A 27,919-nucleotide genomic window follows, 5' to 3' on the forward strand; every position below is an offset into this window, starting at 1 on the left:
ACTATCAAACCCAGTTTCCTCATTTCTCTAAGATATTCCCACCAATTTTAAACTCCATATTCCATCTATGCTTAAAAAGTTTAAAACTTTATGCTGTGCAACACTGAACTGTTAACCCTACTCACTTGTCTATTACCCAATTTATTCAAGTCCTCTTGCAAAGCTACAACATCTCCATAATTCTTATCAACTTTGCATCATCTGCATACAAACTGCTTATCATCCAATAACATTACTATATAAGTTAAAAAGCATTCATCCCAAAAAGAGACCATTGACACACATGACTACTGACTTTTCTCTTCTGGGATATCACATCCCATACACAACTTGCTGATACCTATCAGACAGCCAATCTCTAATCCATTGCACTATTCTACTATTCAACCCCAGCCATTCAAATTTAATTATCAGTGGAAATTTAATATCAAATATCATGTGGAAATCTATCAAAGGCCTTTGCAAAATGTAAATATACATTTTGCAAAATATAAATATACAAGTATGCATCTCCCTTATCCAATGCAATTCGTCAGCTTTACGCTGCTAAGCTAACAAATGTAAAAAAAAAAGTAGATTACTAAAACCTTCTAGCAAACCCATGCTGCCATTGTCAATCCAATTCTGAATCTTGGTCCTCATAACCTTGCTAACACTTTTCACCACAACTACAAAAAATCCTGTAATTCAAAGTGTTAGTCTTATTACCTTCTCTAGTGGGAAGAAATAAGCAGTGGCTTATTTCTTCCCGCTGCTTTCTCAAGTTCTGCATGATGATACTTCACAAGGATGAAATATCTTTATGAATTGCTCATTTAAGATCTCAACTATATTCAAAATTTTTTGGGCCTCATTAGCTAACTGCTGCTTATATTGCACTTTTGCTACCCTTACCAAATGAGTCATCTTTGTATGCCTTATCCAACTGATTATATTACCACCTTCATAATGTCTTCTTTTTTCCAAATTGCATGCCTCGCATCTTCATTCATCCATTTCACACATAACTTGTTTAATCCACTAACCTTGGAATGCATTCAGATACTGCTTCTGGCAGATAGTTCCTTAGCAGGGCCTAAGCAGCACTGATTCAATGATATAGCTGCACATCATCTCCTTAGTTTGTCGCATCGTGATATGTAATGAGTCGTGTTTGTATCTGGGTATAAACTGGAGGAATATAATGCTCTCAAGTCAGAGTAAATGCGTCTGAGTGAAATGGCTGCAAGAAGGGAATTGACTAAGTGTAAAAGAGGCATTGTGATAAGAATGTCATGTTGCAGGCCTATCTGTTCAGCAAATTATTGACAAATTGGGCCATCCCAAGTCAACAATCAGTGATACCATACTCAGGTGGAGGTACAAGGAATCAACTGCAAGGCTATCCACAGTGGGAAATCCACCACACTCACCAAACATGACTGTAGGATGCAATGAAGGAAAATATGTAAAAACTGCCATTTGTCAGCTAGTGTGTTGAATATGGAGTTTCAGGCATCAACTGGTATACGAATCTGCACAAAAACATTCAGAACCGAGGCTCACAACATGGGTTTCCATGCCAGGACCACAATATGCAAACTCCACATTACTCAAACCAATATGCATTCATTGGTGCAAGTGGGATGTAGAAGCTTGGAAAACTGTTATGTAGCTATGAATCATGCTATGCCCTCTACTGAGCAGATGAATGGGTGTGGCAGATACCGGTAAATGTCTCTTAACAGAGCATATAACCCCGAACTATGAAATTCAGAGGTGCAGGTGTGATGGTACGGTCCTGTTTTTCCCTCAGACCTCTGTTTGTGGTGCCATGAACATTGAACTCTGAGAGGTATGTGAACATTCTGGGCAATGCAATGCTTCTTACTTTGTGATGTTTCTATGGAACTGACCATTACTTCTTTTAGCAAGACAATGCACTATATCATAAGGCTGCCACTGTAACTGTGTGTGGTTTATGGAAACTTGGAAAGCTATGTTATGGAGCAACAAATCACACTATGCCTTCTGCTGACAAGATGAATGGGTGTGGCTGATGCCCATGATTGTCAGTCAGCACACTTGACTGGCCTCCACAGAGCCCTGAGCTCAACCCTATTGAATGTCTGTGGAATGAACTGGAACATCTGATAATATCCCTTGACCTTATCCAATGGTCCAAAATTCTCACTGATCACTATCATATACTTGTGGAAAGTATGCCCGGAAGGAATATTGCAGTTCGCAGTGAAAGGAGGTCCTACATCTTATTAAGGTGGGCACTATGGCTGTTCGTTCCTAACACTATGGTGTCTATTGACTTCTTTCCAAGCAGTGTATATCCCTTTTTTCATAGATGTCTATATGGCTGACTACCACCCAAATGATTACTTCATGTTCACTTTCATCATCTTCTGATGAGATAATCAAAACCACAACTCTGGATCTTGCATGCCCTCTGTTACATACTACCCAAGGTAGCTGTCCCTAAAAAAAGACTTCAACTCATTTTCTTTGTCTCCTGATGCTGCGATGTCTTCATTCCAGTCTATTTTACCATAATTAAAATCACTCCTGATGATCATGCTTTTCTAATTTGCCTATACATTTCTTTCTCACTACCATAATGAAAATCACTCATGATCACACTTTTCTAATTGCCTAATTTTCTAAATATTTCATCTTATCTCTACCTCATACTATACTGCCTGATAACCACTACCACTGTTTGCTCATTGCAACTCCAGTTTGGATAGGTATAATTCTATTGCTACCATCAACAGTACTCCTGCTTACTTTCTACTATCTGCCTACCTTCATGAAAAACATATTTCTCCATCTGTATTCCTAGGATGTCATCATCATCTAACCATGTCTCACTTACATGAACAATTTATGGGGGAATGACCCAATCAATGTAATTTGTTCTACGGTTCTCCTTACTTCAGATACTTCTGGCATTCACAACAAACATAACAGTTCATTTCTCAATCTATAACAAGTCCCGCAACACCATTTCTTGGATGTGACTCCTCCAACCCCCCCCCCCTTCTAGCTATTCTGTTGTTCCCCCCACCTCAACCATTTCAATCCATTCTTGTCTACTCACACATTGACTTCAGTATCCAGCACCTTCTCTCCTTATATTTGATTTCCTATTTGACTATTAACTATTTGAAATGTTAAAAGTAACCACCTGTTCTTTTACCTGTAATGATAGAATGTTAAATTTTAATATTATACAAGATAGGGTTAATAACAGGAAATGTATTACAACTGGTCTATATTTCCATATGAAATCAGCATATTTTCTACACATTCATAACATCTCAAAACATGATCATTATTTACATTTCCTAGAGGCTACACAAGCGCTGTATCCAAATCCAGTATGTTCTGACATTAAGAATTAATACCAAGACACTGGGGTGCTTAAGGGTCAAAGCTGTATAACTGAGAGGAGACCTCCACATAGCCTTTAAAGAAATGTGGAGAACCAATCAGGGCTTCTGACCTAATGTCCAATCCTCACCGTCTTGTGGTGCACCCTGTTAGGTATCTAACAGGATACCTGGATACTGAATGAATGAAGATGGGCTGGCAATATGGGATTTAGCTGACTAAATTGTATTCTTATTGGCTTAAACCAAAATGATGGTACAACATGACAGAATTTCATCCCCGGCTGGAGCATCACCCGGTTACACAAGGCCCCCCATTTTTTTTCTCCAGGGAACCAGGGCGAACAGCGAAAAGTCAGCTACTGGAACAAATCTGAAAACACACCCCAACTCAACATCACCAAAGTTAAAGATCGGTACTATCAACATAAGAAGCTTGAATGGCAAAGAAATGGAGCTAGCTGAGGAATTAGATAAGTACCAGATCGACATAATAGAGGTGACTGAAACAAAAAAGACAAAAACTGGTGAGATCTTTCTGGGCAATAGATACAAAATGTTATATTCAGACAATAACAATCAAGGAAAAGAAGGAGTAGCCATAGTATTAAACACTAAATATGAGGCTAATCTTCTTGAATAGCAGGCAGTCTCAAGTAGAGTGATGTGGGAAAATATCAGAATTGGGAACTGGACAATGAGACTTACTTGTGCCTATGGTCCCACAGAAGGTTCTACTAAGGTAGAAGTGGAGGAATTTTTTGAGGCTTTAGAGAAAGCAACTGACATAACGAAAAATGAAAAGTTGGTCCTTTTGAGGATCTAAATAGCAGGAGTAGGAAATGATTGTCAGACATACAAAAATGTTTTGGGAAAATTTGGAGAAAAGAGCAAAGCTGTTGGATTTCTGCTCAGGACATGGACTGGTTATTACTAACACCATGTTCCAACATAAAAATGTGCACAAATTCACATGGAGAGAAGAGGCAAGGAATAAGAAAAGTCTCATTGACTATGTTATTGTTGATAGTGATGTTTTCTCCCTGATGCAGGACACCAGGAGTGTACAGAGGATTTGAAATTGGAAGTGATCACTATTTAGTCTTGAGCAGGATAAAATTGAATTTCATTTTGAAAAGAAGAATATGTAAGAAAGTTTTAAAGCGAATAAAAGTTGAGCAGATCCCAGATGTGAACTGTAGACTAAAATACACAAAGATTATTGTAGAAAAAATGAAAGAGTTTGAGAACAGGAACCAAACATTGGAGATTCAGTGGCAAACCTTGAAAAAACCCTGATTGATTCAGCCAGAGAGGCATGTGGTGAGGTTGTCTGCAAGGATAGAAAAATCAGAACTCCATGGTGGACACAGGAAGTTAAAGAGGCAGTGAAGGAAAAGAATAAAGCATATCAAAAGTTCCTTGAAATAAGTCAGCTTGTGCTCTTAGAGAATACAGAGAGAAATGTAAAAAATCTAAAACTGTGTAAAACTAGCTAAACAAAAGTCAAAGGTGGTCATTATCTTCAATGTTAGCTCTTTGCTTTATGCATACGATGTTATACTTCTAAATAAATCCACTACAAGTCTGTAACTTCCATTACTAAATTGAATAACTGTTGTAATAGTTATGGTATGAAGGTCAGCAGTAACAAGAAAAACTAGGCAGAAGCATTGAAAATGTCAACTGCATTATGAATGGAGAACCTGTGGAACAAGTAAAACATTTCCGCTACTTAGGCAGGATTTTTAGTGAAGATGGTAAATTAAATATTAAATATGGAAATAGACAACAGAATCAGCAAAGCTGGTATGGTAAGAAGTCAGTTGAATAAATTCATATGGAATAAGAGAGAAATTAGTCGGAACACTAAATTAGCTGTATATAAGACAGTGTTCAAACCAGTGTTAACTTGTGGATCTGAGAGCTGGTTCAGAAGTAAAACACCTGACCAAAGACTAGAGACCGCAGATATGAGAGTCCTGAGAAAGATTAGAGGCGTGAACAGATGGCATCAATGGCAATATCATATTAAAAACAAGGATATTAGGAAAGAACTTGACATTGTCGGCATCCAGAAATGCATTAGCAGAGCTAATCTCAGGTGGTATGGTCACTTAAACAGAATGGGCGAGGAAAGATTAGCAAAAGAAGTGTTCTCTGCCAGGTTGGCAGGAAAAGGACCCAGAGGAAGACCAAGATATAGGTGGATTGATACGGTACAATGTGCCTTAGACGATAGAAATATAAGATCTGATAATGTTGGAGTCTTGACAAGTAACAGACTGATTTGGAGGAAAATTGTAGATAGGAAGTTAGTAGTGATGTAAATTTTTCATGTAGTACTATCGTATCCTGTACACCCACACCCCCCTTGAGGATACATGGCAGGAATTTGAAGATGGTGACTGAGGAAAATATCTATTATATCTATTAACTGTGTCTGTTTACAGCTCTTCATAATTGCACTTCACAGTTTGAATACCTCCAACAGCACGAAATAAAATAAAAAATAATAATAAAAAAATGTTATTGACCGGATAGTTGCGGAAACTGTAAAGCATCACACCCTCTGTTAAAAGAAAAGATGCTGGTCACAACTACAACAGGATCACATAATGGTGAATTTATTGTCACAGTGACTTATATAAGAAAAGTCAATATCCTCAGTCAAGATAATAACTTTGCCAGTAACACCAAGGGAGGTATCCTATTTAAGAAATAATACTGAATGTGGGATTCACAGTGGCTAACAATATTTATTTAGATGGAGCTTCCCTTATCTGCTTTGTATTATCCTAAAAGATCACCCAGTTTACCAGACTACAGATGTTACAAAAGAAAAATGTGCATAAATTATATAGGGGGAAAAAAATTGTCTTGCAAAAAAAAAAAACAACCCAAAATTCATAACTGCTATACCCCACTTACCATCCTATAGTTCTCAATTACAGATTTGCCAAACAATTAGCAAAATTACTTGCATACCCTTCAATGGCAACCGAACTCTCCTTCATTAACAATTCTATTTCACTTTAAAATTTGAAGAATGATTACTTTTGATATATCTTTTCTATTTACTAGTGTATCACTGACAGAAATACTACTGTATGTTCCCTTCTTAGACATTAGTTACATGATTACTAAATTAAATAATAAAACAACATGTAAAAACCACAGTGATATCTTTAATTAGTAAAAGGGCAGATATTTCATACTAAAATTAATAGTACATCTTCAGTGTCTGTAACAGTAATAGGAATGGAATACAAGCAAAACGTTCGGTGGATCACCTATTAAAATAAAATTGTTACCGCATGCTAGGAAATAATAGAAATAACAAATTTAATCTATTAAGATAAATGGTTTTTTACATAAGATAAAAGTCTCCCAGATCTTTGAGAGAGACAGTCATTTCTATTTAAATTAGGTTGGTGTAAGATAGTTTCACAACTTTCTTTGAATAAGCGTTCATATTTGAATCTGCATCTATGGAGGAGAACTGCGTGCATTCAAACGCATGCACGCCATCAAACATGAATTATCAAATGTAACGGCTTAGCAGTTACTAAAGTGTATATTTTTCATGTAACTTGATGCATTTGTTTTCACACCAGTATAGCCTTGAAAATGCTAGACAGTAGCTAGTGAAACTTGTTGGCCCTTTGTATTTTTTATCATTAAATCGTATGGTCTTTTAGCAATAATTTTAATACATTAGACCACATTTAACTTGACTTCTTTGAATTAATCCCCCCCCCCAGAAAAAGAGTGTATTGATAAGTCATTAGTTCCTTTTCAGTTACAATTTGAATTGTTTCTATGACATTCTAATTCAGTGTGTATTTTATTGCAATGTGTCCTAATTTGTGCTCCAAAGTTGAAAGTTAATGAAATATTAGCAACTGATATTTACTGGTTTATCTGGTGTTCTTAGCTATTAGCTAACACTTTATTTACCTATTGACAAGACAATCTGTACTACCACCCATTGCCACATAACCTTTCAAAATTATATATAGTTTTATATTCAAACTCTATTAAAAATATCTATATCCTGTCCCAAAACAAAATCTATAACAATTGCATCATAAATATTTAATTCATGTCATGGAGACATGAATTAAAGTTCTTTAAGTTTAATCATAACAATTAAGATTAGAAGTAAACTGAATTATGTATATGCATAACATACCTATATATATCTACTTACCTTTCCGATTACTCCACTAACATAAACATCTATTACATTAGATATTTCAGCTCTTTTTACACCTTTCTTGAATACCATACCCAGTACTTTTGGGTGCTGCCTTAACCACCTATAAATGAAACAAGTTATTTTGCTATAAATTTTTATTTTTTATTTTTTTTAATATAAAGCTTAATTTCCAGTCCCTATCCACCATAACCTCTAAATCTTTCATCTCTTCCACTTCCTCTATAATCCCACCAATCCTATACTCTGCATCATTTTTTTAATATGAGTCTTGCACTCGGTCAAGTTCCTAAGGAGTGGAAGGAGGGCAAGATCGTGCCACTTCATAAAGGAGGTGATCGAACTCAAGCATCAAACTATAGGCCTATCTGTGTGTCAGGTATTGTGGTTAAGTTGTTGGAGAAGCTTGTGAGAACTAGGATCCAGAGTTGAGTTGACAACAATGGTATTATCTTTGATGGACAGCATGGATTTGCTAAAGGGAGGTCATGTTTTAGTAATCTACTTACTTATTACAATAAAGTGACTGCTTCCTTGGACAGAGGAAAAGGATACACAGTAATATACTTGGATTTCCAAAGGCTTTTGATAGAGTACCTCATGATAGGTTGACAGTCAAACTAGAGCAGATGGGGTTGGATATTAGATTGGTGCATTGGATTGGAGACTGGCTATCTGATAGGTATCAACAAGTTGTGTATGGGGGAGCGATATTCAGGAAAAGAAAAGTCACTAGTGGAGTGCCTCATGGGTCTGTTTTAGGTCCATTACTGTTTAACTTGTATATTAATGATATAGGTGAAGATCAGTTGTTTGCAGATGATGCAAAGTTGGGACGAACAATGAAGTATAGTGAAGATGTTGTGGCCTTACAGGAAGACTTGAATAGATTGAGTAATTGGGCACGGAAATGTGAGTTCAATGTTGTAAAATGTAAGGTTTTAAAATTTGGAAAACAAAGATGGGATGCAAAATTTATGCTTGGTGAGAATATATTGTTGGAGGTAGAGGAAATAAGAGATCTGGGGGTGATAGTAAATAAGGATCTAAAATTTAGGGGACACATCGCCAAAATTGTGAAGACAACACAAAGGCTTCTGGGAATGATGCGGAGGACACTGATGTGTAGAAGTAGGGAGATTCTTGTTCCGTTGTATAAGGCTTTGATTAGGCCACACACGGGCTATTGTGCCCAGATTTGGTCACCGGGTTTTCAGAAGGATGAAGAGATGTTGGAAAGGGTCCAAAGGAGACTGACTAAGATAGTTTCTGACCTCTGGAATGTCAAGTATGAGGAAAGATTGAGAAGATGTAATTTGCAGAGTCTGGTGGACAGGATCCTATAACAACCCCTTACCTACAAGTTGGTAAGGGGTTGTTATAGGATCAATGCTGGAGAAGTTTTACAGAGAATGGGAGATCAGCGGAGAACCAGAGGTCATCCCTGCAAACTGTATAAAGAGGGTGTGAGTAGGGGAGTGAGAGGCAGGTTTTTTTTCTTGCAGAGTTGTGAATGATTGGAATGCCTTGCCTGAGAATGTGGTGTCTGCAAAGAGTTTGAATGTGTTTAAAACACGGTATGATGAGTTGTGTGTGTGATAAAAGGACCTCCAGGATGAGTCTTTGACTCCATGAGGTCTTGGGGTGGTAATAATAATAATCTCATCCTTGCCTCCAAATTTTAAAACCTTACACTTTGCAACATTAAAATGACATCCCCATACACTTGCCCATTCAGATAGTCTAGTTAGGTCCTCTTGCAAAGCTATAACATCTGCTCTGTTTCTCATAATGCTCCTCAACTTTACATCATCTGTATGTCACCATTTAAGTTTCCAATGTAATTTATACACAAATTAAACAACAATGGAGCATACCACTAGTGACTTTCCTCTTCTGGGATATCACTCCCCCCCCATACACAACTGCTGATACCCAGACAGCTGATCTCCAAACCAATGCAATCTACTATCCAACTGCATCTGTTTCAATTTAACTGCTATGATATGATCAATGGTACTGTAATTATGTCAAAATCTTGTCTTCTCTCATGATTATGTATATACTCAAGCTGATGCATTATTCTATTATGTATTATTTTTTAAATGTTTTGTACAATGCTGATATTAAACTAATAGCTTGTAATTTTTGGGATTTTTTTCACTTTTTTTTTTAAATAATTAATGCACTGTTCCATGTTATTGGTATTTTCTGTATTTAAACAAAGTATTAAGAGTGCATTAATAATAACAGTCTTTACTACCTTACCACCTTGTTATTTTCAAGGCTCCCTCAAACTTATTCCCTTATAACTTTTGGCATTTACAATTCATTTTCTTTTCTTTTTCTTTTTTCCCTACTGCCAAAGTTATTCTCCTTGGGGAACAAAACATTGGAGTTTTCTTCAGAATGAAACCCAACCACCATCTGGTAGCTCAGTTTTGCATGTTGCTTGGCTGCACAGTCTTCTTTGCAAGGACTAAAAATTACATGATCTCACCTTTCCCCCTCCCCACTAGCTGTATTGAATTAATGTCAAAGTAACTAATGTCATGAGAGCAGTGTATGTGTGATTAGGATACAAAGGTCTTCTTTACAACTAAGCTCTGGAACCAATTATCTTTGCTTTTTTACAAGGACAAAGAATTCTATAGTAGGTTTGGTCCAGCAGTGAAAAATCCTAGAATTTCATAATGATGATGCTTATTACAAGTTTAGTTCAGGCATGAATGCAAGATGCTTTACTACAAGCATTTTGCAAGGACAAAGAATTCTGTTACAAGTTTGGTCCAGCAATGAAAGTCCTAGAAGTTTCATAATAATGATGATGTAAGAATGCAAGATGCTTACTGCAAGCATTTACTTCATAGTCTTGGTCGATTATCTACATCTGCTAAAGAATTTTTCAGCTGAAAGAGATCCCTTTTAGTAAGGCAATATACTATTTCTGGATGTTATGTTGAATATCTGCCATCAAAATCTTAACAATGCTAAATTTTTGTAGGATATCCTTGAGAGACTCCTGTGACTTAGTTTTCTACTGTTTTCTTCCTCTTCACAAAATTTACAGCTTTCCAGAAGAACAGTTACATTCCTCAAGTATATTTCCATATTCTTGTCAATGTCATGCTTTGTCAAGTCAACATCTATTATTTACTGTTTGCACACAGAAGTCTATAAGCCTATTGCACAAGGGTAATGCAAACACATTGTGTCTAACTATCAACCTATTAGTATCTCTGAAGTGATGGCAAAGATTTTGCAATAGCTGGTAAGTGATCACATACAGATATATCTTGTATATCTGGTAAAGTCGTATGATAAGGTGCCAAGAGAAAAGCTGTATAAAACACTATAATTACATGGTGTAAATGGTATATTAGAGAGCAACGTATAGCAGCTTATATTTTATACTGAAAGATGTACAGGAAGTTGGTAATGTAAGATCAGATGTAAGACAATTATGTCTCTTACATTATGAAGAAATGTGGCATTAAACATGATGTTAAAATCAAAGATATTTATCTCTGATTATAATATCATGATAGTCAGGTTCTGAACAGCTAAATTATTATTATTATTAACAGTATCTCCATGGAGTCTGTTTGTGGGAGACACACACTAATGTTTACACATACAAAACCTATCATACCTCTGCTTAAACTCATTCACTGTTATGCTCTCATAATTAATTCTGGCAATCCATTCCACTCATACACCACTCTCCTTGCAAAAAAATCTAGTCCATACATCCTTACTAATCCACAATCTTCTAAACACTTCTAAAGATCTTAATGGTGTTTTATAAAATTAATGCAAAGAAATTTTTTCAATAAATGACAAATAGTCAGAGAACTAAAGGTCACTAACTATTTGTCAGTGACCCTTAAAGAAAATTTTTTAATATTTTCTTTAACATTAGCTTTTTTGTAATCCCTGAAGACGTCTCAGTGACTGAGACAAAATACTTCTATATTTTGTCTCAGTCACTGAGACATCTTCAGGGATTACAAAAAAACTAATGTAACAAACACAAATACCACACAATGCTATGCCAACCACGTGGGTGACACTAAAGTCCTATCTAGGTGGAGCATCCTCTATGGGCAGTTGTAGGTGGCCTGGAATGTACGGTGGGATCTCTGATAAGTGTTTCCCAAATCTTAGGAAGCTTAATGCAACTGTATTTATTTAGATTTGGTTGATTTTTGAGAGCTGCTGCTGCAGATTCTAAAAAATAGTCTCTCTTTTTTGAATTTGCTGTGGTGGAGCATGGTAGTTTTTTCCCAAGCAATCCTGTGGGTTGTATATCCAAGACATGGTCACAGATGCAGTGGCACACCCAGGATTTAATCTTGGGGGGGGGGTTGAATGAATAAAAATATTTTTATCCATTCAACTAAAATTCATTAAATAAAATTCATTAGGTGATTATAAAAATTTATTTAAAGAATAACATCTAGTTTTCTTTTTACAAAGCTCTTTAATTATTTCAGTCGTGGTTACATTAATCTCTCTGTGTATATATAGTAAAGCCAGTCTGTTCAATCGTGATTGTGTCATGGTAGATCTTAAATAGGTTTTTAAAAGGTGTAAGTTAGAAAATGACCTTTCACTGACGCATGCTATTGCCAGAAGCGTTGCAAATATTTTTAATAAGTTATAGATGTTAGGATATATCATTTTGTCACACTTTGAAAAAGCATCAACGCCATTTTTGCATGGAGCTGTTGCAAACAGTTTTTCAAATTTCTTATACCACAACTTGATTTCGGCATTCAAAATTGCAGGATTTGTATAAGGCAAATCACCGGCATAAAATTCACACAACTGACGAAAATCTTCCATTGCACCTGCTGTTGGAGCATCTTTTCCATTTGGTAGAAAAGAAAAAAAATGTTTCAAAATGTTGGGATGCTGAGTGAAACGTTACTGAAGTTGAGTCAATATTTGATCAATAAATGGAATGAAAATAGTTCTCCTGAAATACTCCTCTACAGAATCAGCTGAAACATTGGACTTTAATGTTTGTTTTGATGTAGTCCTTGACTTTTTAATGTCAATATTAAAATTATTGGCTTTTATACATGCTTCATCGTAAATATCTTTAAATGAAAAATCTGGTATTTCACGAATGGTATTTATTTGAGCCACAACATCATCAACAAAATTTAGCACAATTAAGAGGTCACTGTTTTTGCAGTGATTTTTGCATTATTTTAGACAATGGTAAGGTGTATGCAAATATTTTTTGCAAGCTAAACAAAGATATTATAAAACCAAATTCACACAATGAATTATTCAAAAGTTTTGCTTTAGAGGACGAGTCTCTGTCTTCCCAAGAAATGATTGTTTCAAGACTATGAATCACTGCATCATATAATTCCACCATGGTCATGATGGTTTCATGGCGTTCCACCCACCTAGTCGGGCAAACTTGGCGTAGTTTCTGTCTCTTAGTATCTGCTGTATATTTATCAATGTTGTCAACAAGGACATCCTGTCTCTTAGGGGGTATTGAAGAAATTGTGTGCCTTTTCAATTATGCCAATGCAGTTTCTTATTTCAGTCACGGATACAGCATTTCCAATTGCCAAATTCAAACTATGTGATGCACAATGAACATATAAAGCTTGTGGATATATATAGCTGATATGTGAGATTGGACACCATTAAACTTTCCACTCGTTGATGTGGCACTGTCGTAACCTTGCCCACGTAAATATGACAAATCGATGCCATGATTATTTAAGCTTTCTAATATTTTGTCACATAAGTTTTTTCCTGTAGTGCTTGTTACAGGAACAAATTGTAAATTGTTCACAAACTTTGTTGTCATTTTCTTCGTCTATATACCTGGCACACAAGGAAAGATGTTCACTGGTAGAAATGTCACAAACATTTCGCCGAATTAATTTTTTTGACCAAACGGTTCAAAATGATTTCATTACATGCATTTATAATTTTATTTTGTATGTTCCAGCTAATGTAGGTAGCGTTTTTGGCAGATGGCAGAATGTTTAAAATGTTCAGCCAAGTTTTTGTCGCCCACATCGATTCTTGTTCTTAACAAAGCTCTAAAATTGCCTTCACTGGTGATTGGCTCCTGTTCAAATGAAAGTTCTCCATAATCACGATGTCCTCTCAAGGGTATATTTTGCCGACCACATAAAATTACTGTTTTTATAATCAGCTCTAATCATTTCCGATTAACTGCAGCTCATGATGCACAATCTACATCAATTTGTCGATTGATTGGAATACATTTTCCATCTCAAATATTGTTTAGCCTTTCATAAGTCATAACAGCTGTTATATGATATTTTGTTTTTTGATGATTATTAAATTTTTCAATGGCTTTCTTCCAATTATTTTAGCCTTGCGTAACTAACTGCCCAGGTACTTCAGATTTAGATTTTCCAACATTAGCAGGTGCAAAAAACACACAATATTTACATTACACAGTATTTCAACTTGAAAGTACACAAGCCATGTAAATTTTTCAAACCATGTGTTTTGAAAACTTCGGTTGTGAATTGCAGCACAGGTTGCAGGAAAATTAAAATTTGGTTCTGGTTTCCACAACTTTTTCACAATATCTAATTGTCAGAATTAAATGTTTGTCCTTTCAAAAATGCGATGTCGTGAGAATTATTAATAACAGGAAGTACTTTCTTCTGGATAATTCAATGATTTTGTCAGACCTACGACTGGGGAAACCAAATCCAAATTGGTATATTGACAATATTAATAGCGCCAACATTGCTACTAACATTTGAATCATCCTTTTTTGGTATTTTTGAAATAGTTCAATAAAATACTTTGCATACGTTTTTCAGCCATAATTTGAAGCACAAAATCCAAAAAACAAAATAAAATCTTTTACAAATTTAACTGATGTTATTGAAGAATTTACATATGGTAAGGTTACTCTTCAGAGATGGAAAGAAGTTTCGAGTTCAAGATATGCTTTTCAACAAACTCAATGCAAAATAGCACAGAATACAAGTGTATCGCACACAACCTATAACTGAGCATCTGCAATAATTCGCCAATACATGATACCCGTGATCCTCTCTGGCCTGGACAGCTATAGGACAGCGTTTCTCACCCTTTCTAAGCCCAAGGACAAGTAAAATGCCTAAAACAATTCTATGGACCACTAAGCTATGTAATTTTTTTAAAAATGTATGTGGAGATTACCAACATTTGGGAAAAACTGTGCCATTTATAACATAATAAATCTAAAATCATGTTTTGAATATATATGGAAACATAATTAACTTGGAAGTAAATGATTAAAAGTGTATCATCATTGAAGAAAGGTTTAATTTTTATTAAACGAATAAATAATATATAATTATTTACTTTTAATGAGATGGATGAGCTTCTCAGCATTGCGGAGTTGCTGGATATATGGCTCAATATTGGTCAACTTCAGTCGAAGATCAGCACATACATGAAAATGAGTGATGAAAATCCTTTCTCGCAAAGATAGGTTGTAGAAAACTGCATGATGATTTTCGATGCTTCTTCAGATAATTTGGGAAATTCACTTCTCAGTGAAGGCAAGATCCAGAATCGAGCCAAACCACGATCACGGAATTGCATTTTAAGCCCACTGTCACTTGAAAGCTCAATTAGCTGTTTTTTTTTCGATAATGAAAGGTCGTTCTCGTGACTGCAAGCCTGAAATGGATTGTGAACCCACAGAAATTTCTTATAAAAGTTATTCGGAAAATATGTTTCCAAATTCTGTTTCAGAGTTTGAGGGACACAAATGCTTTCCCAGTGGTTAAATTCTAAACTAATAAGTTTCGGGGCCCTATACAAAATAACCTTCCCCAGATAGTATTCAAAAGAAGTCCTTTTGAATACTATCTGGGGAAGCTCCAAACCTCCTCATCCCTTTCATCACGCGTTCGTAATCAGGCTATTGTTGATATTGATTTATATACACATTCAAAAATTCAAAAACTGTAAACAATTGTTAAATAATAACACAATAATGTAGGCATAATTACCATAAAGGGAGAACGTCACAAAACAGAAAAATGTTCCTACAAAATAACCAATTGTATTTACCTTTGAATGAGATCCACTGGTCAAGTGTCCAGCAAGTTAGCAAATCTTTCCTTTCATTCAGCGTATTAATATTATCGCATTGCAATTGATGGGAATTCTTTGTTTCTGTGGATTCGTTACAGACCTCTTTCTCTTCAGAAACTACACACAAACTGTCATTACAAACTCATTTTGTATTATCACTGTCATACGAGCTATTTTTACGTTTAAAGAAGGTACTAATGTACTTATCCATAATCGAAATACTGTACTTACTCGCATATAACTGACACCCCTGATTTTACTTTTCGAAAAAAGAAATTAAAAAGTTTTGCATATACCTCGCAAATGAAAAAATGCTGAAACACGTTCAGAGCGGGGGATAGTAACTTGCTCCCACGGTAAACAACACGCCCTCCCCAATAGCCACTATATTACAGAGGCAAGAAAAACGAGTACTTTTATTATGTCAGTGAATAAGATACCAGCAGTCTGTGTAATATATTTCTCAACAAATAGTGCAATTAGAGATAACTGGGATAAAAACGACACTAATTAATGAATCACTTGTCCTTTCATATAGAAACTATGCTGTATAGACTCAAGCAAAACCATATGTTGCACCGGCAAACGCAGTATCTAACCAAAAACTATTGTTATTAATTATATGTGAATTAATTAGAATATGAAGAATTTGTTAAATTTAATAATGCAAAAGTCGAAGTCTTACAAATTGTAAAAGACATTAAAACCAGCATTAACACACTGACAGGCAACACAAATTGATAAAAGACACATCGGAACTCTGTCAAGAATTTAATTCCCTAAAACTACAATACGAAGTTTTAAATCAACAACAACATAAAGAAGACCTTGTCATAAACGGTCTTCCAAAAACTGAATCCACAGAAAATCTCAGAGACATAGTTTTAAAGTTAGGCCATGCAATTGACATCCCCCTACAGCATAATGATATTCAGACCATAAATCGGATTCCCAGGAAGAACAAAAAAACAAGGCTTGTCACGACCCGCACCAGTCATAGTCCATCTGACAAGCAAGGCTACAAGAGACAATCTCATAAAAACCAGCAGACTGAAAAAAACAGTTGTCAAGGATTTAAATGCATCGCAAGACAATACGCCAATCAATACGCTCAGATAGATACATCTAGCACTGGCACTTCATACAGTGCGACCGTGAAATTATGGCCGAGGCTTAGGGCACTCACAGCATCGTCGTTAAACCTTTTGGAAGATCGATTAACTACTGTCTGGTGCGGTTGAATTTGCGGTTGCGGTTTGGATTTACAAAGGCTGTTGTACTTATGCACTTCACATGTTTCCTATCATCCTTATTTATTTTCCAGGATAAGGATGATAGGTTATGCTTACGGATATGTATAATGTTATGCATTATGGTCTGGGTAGTGGCCCTTCCCTTAATGCATAACATTATACATATCTGCAAGGAGATGTGTTTTGCATTATGGGAGATACTAAGATAGGAGTGATGTTAGCTTGGTCCACCTTTGCTACGAGTTGCCTGGTGTTGTACTACCTTACCTCAGTCCTGAAGATATTTTCAGGTGCAAACTTTGTTTGCTTACACTTGGATAAAGGATTAAACTAAATTTATTATTAGAATCTAGAGATGTAGAGGTTATAGTGGACAATGTGTTTAAGTTTAGGAACCACATTGTTAAGTCACTGCATCAGATAACTGCACTGTTGAAGAGAATGCTAACTTGTAAGAAAAAGAAAGTTATTCTTCCACTTTATAATGTTTTGAAAAAATACATCTGGACAACAATGTGCAGATGCCCATAGCCATTTTCTGGGTTATTCCTGGAAAATGGATAAGGATGATAGGAAACATGTGAAGTGCATATTGTCACGAGATGTAAGGTCATGGAATAAGTTACAAATACATGTTGTGAGTACGTTTTTTGCTGAATTTGTTTAAAGAGAGATTATTATAGGTATTTAAGTACAAGCAACTAAAATTAATATCAATAGTCCAGATATATGCACCCACATCTGACAGCACAGATGAGGATATTGACTTATTTTACAAAGATCTGACAGAGACAATAGAAACAATACCAAAGCAAGATGTGCTAATTATTGAAGATTGGGATGCCAAAGTTGGAAGAGATAATGATGGTTGGGAAAGAGTCATGGGAAAATATGGTTTCAGAGAAAGAAATGAACGAGGTGAAAAATTGTTAGAATTAGAAGATTCCAACAAAAGGAGGGTAGAAAATGGAAGTGGTGATCAAATGATGGGAAAACCAAGAACATGATTGATATGATTACGATTAAAAGAAGATGGATAACATCAGTAAAGCAGTTTCAAACTTTTCAAGGAGCAGATATAGACTCGGACCAAGTTTAGTGATTGCAAACATCAAGTTGAAATTAAAAAAGAAATATAAACCCCAACATCAGAATAGAAGAGATGCAGAAATAAGAAAAAGGTACAGAACAGTGTTAGAAGAGAAACTTAAGTGTGGAGAAAGAAAAAAACTCGAATCTAAGAGTGAAAAGAGTAAGGAATGCGATAGAAGAAACAGTACCAGAAGAAGAGAAGATCAAGAAGAAATGGATTAGACAGAAACACTGAAGTTAGTACAGGAGAAAAGAGTGTTGAAGATAAGAAGGGATACATCAGAACAAATAGAGGAGCAATAACAGAAGAAAGTGTAATGAGATGAAAAAGGCAGTCAGAATGGATAAGATGAAATGGTTAGAAGCCCAATGCAACAATATAGAACAGTACTATGGAGAGCATAAAACAAGGGAGGTATACAAAATGATCAGAACCATTAATAGAAAGTGGCAACCAAAACAGACCACAATTAAAGATGAAAAAGGCAAAGTACTGATGAATAAAGAAAAAAAATTGTACAGGGGTGGACAAGATACTATAGTGAGTTATATATGAAGGAAAACTAGATTTAGATAGTGTTGGGAAACTGACTGAAGAATTGAAGCAGGTACCACCACCAGATAATGAGCATGATATGGACATTTTAAGAGGAGAGGTAGAAAAAGGCAATAGGACAGCTAAAACACAACAAGAGTCCTGGTAATGATAACATCACTGGAGAAATGATTAAATATGGTGGTGAAAGTATGGTTACAGAAATGCACCAACTATGTAATATGGTATGGAAAGAAGGGAAAATGCCAGAGGAGTGGGTGAAATCAATATTAGTGACATTATAAAAGAAAGGAAGTAAGCTAGAATGTAAAAATTATAGAACAATTATCTTGACAAGTCACCTTGGTAAAGTGATGGTGATGATGATGATATTGACAGAAATATTGATTTTGACAATGAGGTTAATAGCAGAGAAAGCCAGGGAAAAAAACAAAAATATATATACTTGCTTTGTTGATTTTCAGAAAGCATTTGACAGTATTGACCAGAAAGTGACATTAGCAGTTCTGGAATCCTATGGAATTGATAAAAAAACTAATAGCTGTATTAAAAGATGTTTATCAGAATGCAGTTAGAATAGGTGATGATTTGGGGAAATGGTTTAGAACAAGCAGAGGTACTAGACAGGGGGACCCAATATCACCAAGCATTTTCATTGCACATTTAGAAAGAGCAATGGACAAACTGCAAAAGGAATATCTGTACACGGAATGAGAATTTACAATCTGAGATTTGCAGATGACACTGTTATTATAGAAGAAAACAAAAGAGAACTACAAAAAAACACTGAAACTGTTAAATGAGGAAGGGAAGGGATTTGGACTTGTTATGAACTTGAAAAAAACAAAGAATTTGGTGAGAAGAATATGAAACAAAAGATACAAGTGTATGGAATTGATATAGAAAATGTAGAACAATTAACATATTTGGGAAGTGACCTATGATTTGGACTGTAAAAAAGAAATAAAGATCAGGATGGCAAAGGGAAGAACAAATCTGAAGGATAACATCTGGAAAAGTAAAGTGAGTTCAGCCTGCAAACAAAAAGTACTGGAAACATGCATCTTTAGCGGTGTACTATATGGATCTGAAACATGGGTAATAAATAAGGAATCAAGAAAAAGAATTTTGGCATTTGAAAGAACTTGTTACAGGAAGATTCTAAGAATAGGATGGGTACAGAAAATCACAAATGAAGAGCTCTATTGGAAGATACAACCAAAAGAGAATCTAATGCAGAAGATTATAAAACGGAAGCTGCAATTATTTGGACACATCTGTAGAACAAGTGAGGACCGGAAGATAAAGACATTTACGTTTAGTATTTTGGATGATTTAAACAGAAGAGGTAGACCATACAGAGAATGGATAGACGATATAAAGGACTGGTGTAGAATGGGTGTACAGAAACTGCAACAATGGACAAAAAAGGGTGGAAGAAGATAGTGAAGGAGGCATCAGACACCAATGGGCAGTGAGCGCATGGTTTGTGATGATGATGATGATGAACTAAAATTACAAAGTTAAAAATTAAAAGTACAACTAAGGAAAGAAATTACTAGGAGAAAATGGATAGAAAACGTCAAAATTATAAGTAGTCTGAACTCTTACAAAAGTCTAAATAACTTGACTGACAATAGACTTGAAAATTATTGTTCATGGTAGCCTCAACCTGTATTGGCCAGATGAGGAAGATATGCTGAACTAAAATTACCCTTCCTGGATGAATCCTTGGACTCCCCCTGAAGGAACACACACACACACACACACATGTATATATATATATATATATATATATATATATATATATATATATATATATATATATATATATATAATAACTTCAGAATTTGTTTTTCCTATTTTATTTTTTTTGCATTTTTTGTTGGAAAAAATATGCTGAAAGGAAATCAACTATCATTAATAACATCAGAAATTGCATGCATGCAAAAAATCATAATATAATATATTAATCCAGGTTATACAGATATGCCGTATAACTCCAGAAATATAAAATAAAGAATAACATATGAAAGAACTTTACAAATCAGCATACCAGATGTTAGCTTTGTCACCAGCAAGACGAGTGCAATGGATGCGGGATTGCTGTCCTGCTCCTGTTCCTATTACCTACGTGAGAACAAATTAACATTTGTAAAATAGCTAATACATATCCTTTTAGTCTTTATCATTATTGGCTATATATACACATACTGTTAACAGATCATTTTGTTTTCATTCTGAACAAAGCAAACCAAGATACTAAAACACATGCTAGAAAAATCAGGTCTTTAAAAAATTGTAATAAGCATTATTTAAATTAAGGGGATATTAAATCCCACATTGTTTTAAAACCGAATAAGAAACTCAAAGATTGGAATCAGAGAGTTTCATGCCAAATATAGTATAGTAAACTATAAAAGTATCGGCGACTACTAGCGTGAGCTAATGCATGTAGTCCAAGTACGTAGTACAAACTCGGGCAACTCGCAGCAAAGGTGGTAAAGTTCTGATCGCTATTCTTGGTATTTTCCATAATGTAAAACACATTTCCTAGGAAATGTATGCTGTTATTACATTATGGTGGGAGGTCACTACCCAGACCGGTTTCAGCCTTTGGTATTAATTTGGTCTAGCTACTCACTGATGAAGCCTCAATAAAGGCTGAAACTGGTCTGGGTAGTGACCTCCCACCATAATGTAATAACCGGTTTCAGCCTTTGGTATTAATTTGGTCTAGCTACTCACTGATGAAGCCTCAATAAAGGCTGAAACCAGTCTGGGTAGTGACCTCCCACCATAATGTAATAACAGCATACATTTCCTAGGAAATGTGTTTTACATTATGGAAAATACCAAGAATAGGGATCAGAACTTTACCACCTTTGCTGCGAGTTGCCCGAGTTTGTGCTACATTCAGAACTTAACAAAGGCTCTCTCTCTCATCAAAAAAAATTTTATAAAGAAAAAAAAAATTTTTTTTTTGTTGTCATTCCTGTGAATTCTCTGTGTATGTGTGTGGGGGGGGAGGGGGGGAGGTGTTGCTTCCTCCTTGGTCTCAGGTCGTACCTTGTTTGAACAAATTTCTCTGCTACATCACCACTTATGCATCTTTCCTCCCTCTTTTCATCATTTGAGGCTCTCTCATTTGGTTTAGTATGGGTTCTATGTATGTAATTATGGAAGATTTCATCAGGGATGGAATGTTCCTCTTCATCCCTAGTATTATTCCTCTGTCTTGGGTTAGGGTGCCTTACTCCTTCGATACCTCTCCTGTGGTCATTTATCTTGCGGGAGTTCCCCTCTCTTCCCCATATCCTATCCAATGAATCTCCCAGACAAACTAGTCGGTCTGGCCTACACTTGAACAACTTTAGCCTGTCTGAATGAACAACTAGTGTTTTCTTCCTGCCTGTTGTTTCTATTATTCTAAAATTCACCAGGGAGGTCTTCTCGACGATTTTATAAGGCCCAGTTGCACATTTGCCTAGTTTCCCTTGTTTCTTGTTGCTTCAGGAGTACTAGATTTCCGGGCTCTAATTCGTTGTATTTTCTCAGCTTGTTAGCATATGCCCTAGTCTTTTGTGAACTGTTATAGCTGGCTTCTGCCACCAAATCGTATGCAATTTTGTTCTCATTTATTATATTGTTTAGGTATTGGTCAATGTCTGGAAACCCGTGTTTGCTTGGGAGCTTCTAAAATCAGTAGGGAATAACGGTTCAAACCCATATAATACCACTGCAGGAACCTCTCCTATGGCAGCATGTAGAGCTGTTCTACAGGCAAAGAAGGTGTGCGAGAGGAAGTTATCCCAGTTTGATATTTGGCTACTGGTTAGCTTGGATAGTGTCTGCTTCAAGGTTTTGTTCATCCTCTCACACATCCCATTTCCCTGGGGGTGATAGGGAGTGGTGAACAACTTTTTTATTTTTAATAGTTTGCACAACTGAAGCATGACTTCAGCTGTGAAATTCGGGCCTTGATCTGTGAGGAGTGTTTGGGGGGTTTCGTATCTTGAAATAATTAACTTGAATAATTTGTTAGCCACGGTCTGAGCCGGCTGGTCTTTCATAGCTGTGGCCTCAGGAAACCTGGAAAACATGTCAATCACAACCAAAATGTACCTGTTTCCCTTCTGACTGGTTGGAAGAGGACCTATGATGTCCATGGCCACAGCTTGAAATGGACGCATGGGAATGGGGAAGGGTGGAAGAGGGGGGGGGGGGCCTTTCCACTGCTACTTGACTTTTTTTTTTTTTTTTGACAAAGTTGGCAGGAGGATACATAAGCCTTGACATCTCCTCGCATACCCTTTCATACATATCTGTCTTTTATTCTGCTCCATGTTCTAAGGAAACCTTGGTGACCAGCTAAGTCTGCGTCATGAAAGGAGTGCAGTATCCAAGGGATCACATGACCGTAGGAGCTACTATCTTATCCTTCCATCGTCCAGTGATGTTTTGTTTTGATAGCAGAAGACCCTCATTGTCTAAGTATAGTGTATGCAGAAAAGAATGCTCTTCTATGGTTTTCTTCCCTTCTAAGATCCGTTGACATATCCCTCCCCATGTTGGATCTTGTCTTTGTGCTTGAATGATAACAGATTTTTCCCAATTTTGAAGATGGGGGGACTTGTTTCTGTTTTCTTCCACTCCCTCTGCTTTGAGGATGGAGTTAATTACATCTCCATCTGTGTTGGTGTTCTCTTCTGTTCTATTGTCCAGGGCTCTGAAAAGGTAGTCAGCAACCACATTGTTTTTCCCCGGGATATAACTTATTTCTACTTGGAATTCTTGCATTTCCAGAGCCCATCAAATGATCCTCTGATTTTGTCCTTCATAGAGGAAAGGAAGGTTAGAGGTTTATGATCAGATCGTAAAAAAACTTTGTGTCCTAACAACATATATCTAAATTTCTGGAGGGCATGGACAATAGCCAGCGTTTCTTTTTCAATGACTGAATAATTTTTCTCGGAGGAAGAAAGCTTTCGACTAAGGAAGGCAATTGGCCTAAACTCTTCCCCTTCTCCTTGTTCCACAATGGATGCAATGGTGTCGTTTGATGCATCTGCTGAAAGATAGAAAGGTTTTCCTAGGTTGGGGTAAGTGAGAACTGGTGACTTGGTTAGCGCTAAATTCAAAGACTTGTGGGCGTGTTGTTGCTCTTCCCCCCAAAAGAACTTTTCCCCTTTCTTAGTCAGTCTGACTATTGGTTGCATTAGTTGTGAGCAATTGGGAATGAACTTTCTGTAGAAGTTTATCATTCCCAAATATCTCCGAACTTGTCTGACCGACGTTGGAATTCTCACCTTCAATATGGCAGTAATGTTCCCTTGAGTGGGGACTATTCCAGCCTCACTTACAATATGTCCCAGGTATTCAACCTCTTTCATGAATAACTTGCATTTAGAGCATTTCAATGAAAGATGCACTTTGTCCAGCCTATCTTACACCACTAAGAGAATCTGTTTATGTGAATTTAGGGCTGGAGAGTAGACCAACAGGTCATCTTGGCAACACACGACTCCCCTCCCTAGTATGTCCGAGAGAACCGTGTTCATTAGACACTGAAAGCTCATGGCTGAGTTCCTGGCTCCCTGAGGAAGTCGACAGAGCTGATACTTCTGCCATCGAGTCGTAAAGGCAAAGTACTGTCTGTCTTCTTTCCTAAGAGGGATCTGGAAATAGCCTGAGTTCAGGTCTAATTTCGAGAAGAATTTTGCTCCCTCAAGACTTAGTAACAATTCCTCGATGTTGCAAAGAGGGAAGTCAATAGGTTTTGTGACCTTGTTAACCTCACGCAGGTCTAAAACAAATCTTAACCCTCCATCAGGCTTCTCAACTAATATGAAAGGGCTGTTCCATCTGGAGTTTGACCTCTCTATGATTCCGGCCCTTTCATAATCCTGTAACAAGGTCTGAAGTCAATCTAGGTATTTAAGGGGGGGGGGGGTTGGTACTGCTTAACGTGCATGGGTGAATCGGTCGTGATTTGGATGGAATGTTCTACTTTGTCCGTGCATGACAACGAGCTATCCTCTGTGAAGACTCGAGGGTATTGTTTGAACATCCCCTGAATAAATTCCCCTGTTCAGATTCTGGAGAGCTGATGGCATTGAGCAGCAACTTCCTTTTCCTGTCACTTAATTCTTCTCTGGGCTTACCATCTCTATTTCTAGTGCATCACGTTCCCTCTTTTAAACATTGGGTGATATTTCACCCCACATATAGAAATAGTTCCTGTGGCAAAATCACACATGAAATTGTGTTTTTCCCGGAAGTCCAGACCCAAAATTACTTGGTCACTGGTGTCAGCTATTTCTGGAAGGATAAGGAGTTCATGGGAAAATTTTACCGGAAAACAGGGTATTGACCATTATTTTTTTTATTGCAAGTAACAACTTTTGCAATTCCAGTAATTTTTACTGGATTATGCAGTTGGGTAGTGTTATCAGGGAAGTTATTTATGAACTTATTTACTAGCGATAGGGGAATGACCACTATATGAGCTCCAGTGTCTAGTAGTATTTGACATGGAACTTCTTCAACTAGACCTTGTACAAGTGACAAGGGTAGTCGTCCTTTAACTTCCGCCACTGCCACATTTTGCATCCTGTAAAATTCGTGATTCAGAGTATCTGGCTTGTGGCTAGTGACATTTGGGGCCTTAATAACAGTACCTTCACTTCTACAATCCATTTTGAATTTAGGATTCCCTAGCAATTTGGAATTAATCACCTTGGGCGGACTTGATTTGGGTGCTTTGCTCTCTTTTCCTCTGTCTCTCTGCTGATCCCTTATTGTAGTCTCTTTGTGCAATGGCACCATATCGTCCTTATCGAGCTTCTGACAAATATTCTTATTGTCGTGAGTATAGGCATTGAAGAAGTTTGAAGATTGAAGAAGTTACTGTTTTCTGAACAAGTTGAAGTAATTGGGCATACAAGATCTAGAGGGAATCTGCAATTTTTGTATACCAATGCAAAAAACATTCGAAATAAGAGAGAAGAATTTTTTGGCATTAGTCAGTGCAATCTCACCAAAAGTTGTAGGCATTAGTGAAACTTGGCTGTCAGCAGAAGATGTGGTCACTGGAATTGAATGCGATGGATACAGTATTTTCAGGGAGGATACAGAAAATAGAACAGGGGGAGAAGTACTGTTGATGATAGCTGATGTGTTGCAGCCAAAGAAAGTAGTATATCAAGATGATAGACATGTGAATGAGTTCATTTGAGGCAGTCTGGTGCGAAATAGTGACCAATGCAACCAAATATACAGCTGGATGCTGCTATAGGCCAGAGAGTACAGGGGGAGATATTGAATTCATGCATCAGCAAATTAGTGCAATGAGTGCAGGCTTAGGAATTATTATGGGGGATTTTAATTACGGTGATATCAATTGGAAGGAGGAAATATCACGTCGCAAAGAGGAAATGGAGTTCATACATCTTCAACGAGATAATTACTTGAAACAGCACATAACTGAAGGGACACGTGGTGTGTGAGAGTGTTGGACCTGGTTATTGGTTCAGAGGTTATATGCATAAGTAAGGTGTCCTCGTTACCTCCTAGTTAATTGGTGAAAGCGATCATGTGGTACTGGCTTGGGAGGTTGCAAAATCTCTGGATTTTTCTGTTAAGAAGGGGCATATACGGAACTACAGGTTAGGCAATTATAACAAGCTTTGGAGCGAGCTTGCAGCCATCCCATGGCAGAACATATTGCAGGGGAAAGATGTTAGCAGTGCAGGGGATAAAATCAGCGGGTATCTGAGGAAAGCAATATCAGATTGTGTCCCCATGGTCAGGAAGTCAAACAAGGCAGGCATTCGATGGATGAGCAGTAGCATCAAGCTTGATCTGCAAAAAAAAGAAAATGTTATGGAGAATTTACAAGGAGAAAGGCAATCAGTACACTCATGAGCAGTACAAGGCTCAAGCTAGAAAGGTTACCAGCATAGTAAGAAAAACTAAATCAGATTATGAGAAGACCTTAGCCAAAGAGATCAAGGGTAATCCCAAAGAGTTCTTCCGCTATGTAGCAAGTAAAAGGAAGAATGACTTCGGAAGGATAACTTTAGTGGGTGCTGATGGTATTGAGGTGACAAAATCAGATGTAATAGTCGAGTTACTGAGTGATCACTTTTCAAAAGTCTATCACCCAAGTGAGGATATCTCTGTACCTGTAGCAATAACTAATGTGAGAATTGAAGCTAAAGAATCAGAGGTATTTAATATATTGCAAAATTTAAATGCAAACGCTGGTGTAGGCTTAGATGGAATATCAGCTCGGGTGTTGTGTGAATGTGCAAATGAATTGTCAACCCCTCTTACTTGGATATTTAATTTAAGTTTGAACTCTGGTATGGTCCCTAGGGAGTGGAAGTTAGGCAAATTGGTTCCTTTGCATAAGGGTGGCTCTAAAATTGCGGTAGTTAATTACAGACCAATCACCATCTTAGGAGTAGTGGTAAAAGTATTGGAAAAGTTGGTTAAAGACAAAATTCAAGAATGGGTGGATCAGGATATGATACGCTATAGAGGCCAACATGGTTTGGTTAAAAGTAGATCCTGCCTTAGCAATCTATTAACTTTTCATAATAGAATGACATCTGAGTTGGACAAAGGAACTGGCTACACAGTGGTACTTCTGGATTTTGCTAAAGCTTTTGACAGGATACCCCATGGAACACTGTTACGCAAATTGGAGCAGATGGGAATGGATACTAAATTGGTGATATGGATAGGAGAATGGCTCAAGGAGAGATACCAGAAGGTGGTGTATGGAGGAGCCGAGTCCAGGATGAGGCAGGTGACCAGTGGTGTGCCTCAGGGCTCTGTGCTTGGGCCATTGTTGTTTATTTTGTATATAAATGATATAGGAAATGGCTTACAGGGAGATATTCAGTTGTTTGCTGATGATGCAAAGTTGGGTAGCGCAATAAAAAATCAAGCTGATGTTGAAAGTTTGCAGGATGATTTAAATAAGCTGGTAGAATGGGCAAAAGATAATGGATGACAATTCAATGTGGAAAAGTATAAAGTCATGCATTTTGGGATTAAAAGATTACCAGCTGTGTACTACACTGATGGAACAGTACTCCAAGAGATTGATGAGGCTAGGGACTTAGGGGTGTTGGTAGATAGGGAGATGAAGTTCAGAGGACACATTGCTAAGGTGTCCAAGATTGCACATAGGATTACTTGGTTGTTGAGGAACACACTGACATCCAGAGATAAAGAGGTTATTATTCCCCTTTATAAAGCATTGATACTTCCACATTTGGATTACTGTGCTCAGGTC

The 27,919-nt window shown here is 36.8% G+C and overlaps 1 protein-coding gene across 1 annotated transcript in view; it reads right to left on the reverse strand.

Moving 5' to 3' along the window:
* Positions 1 to 27,919, reverse strand: part of LOC150100206 (bifunctional purine biosynthesis protein ATIC) — a 307,282-nt gene that overhangs the window by 39,581 nt on the left and 239,782 nt on the right. The window contains exons 15-16 of the mRNA XM_090403041.1: positions 20,669 to 20,742; positions 7,597 to 7,705 (exon numbers count right to left, since the gene is read on the reverse strand). Of these exons, the coding sequence (XP_090259167.1) occupies positions 7,597 to 7,705; positions 20,669 to 20,742 (183 nt within the window). The remainder of the gene's footprint in view (positions 1 to 7,596; positions 7,706 to 20,668; positions 20,743 to 27,919) is intronic.

The sequence above is a fragment of the Typopeltis vanoorti genome, chromosome 13, assembly GCF_054136105.1.
Source record: "Typopeltis vanoorti isolate ZY-2024b chromosome 13, IOZ_Tvanoo_1.0, whole genome shotgun sequence".
NCBI lineage: Eukaryota > Metazoa > Arthropoda > Arachnida > Uropygi > Thelyphonidae > Typopeltis > Typopeltis vanoorti.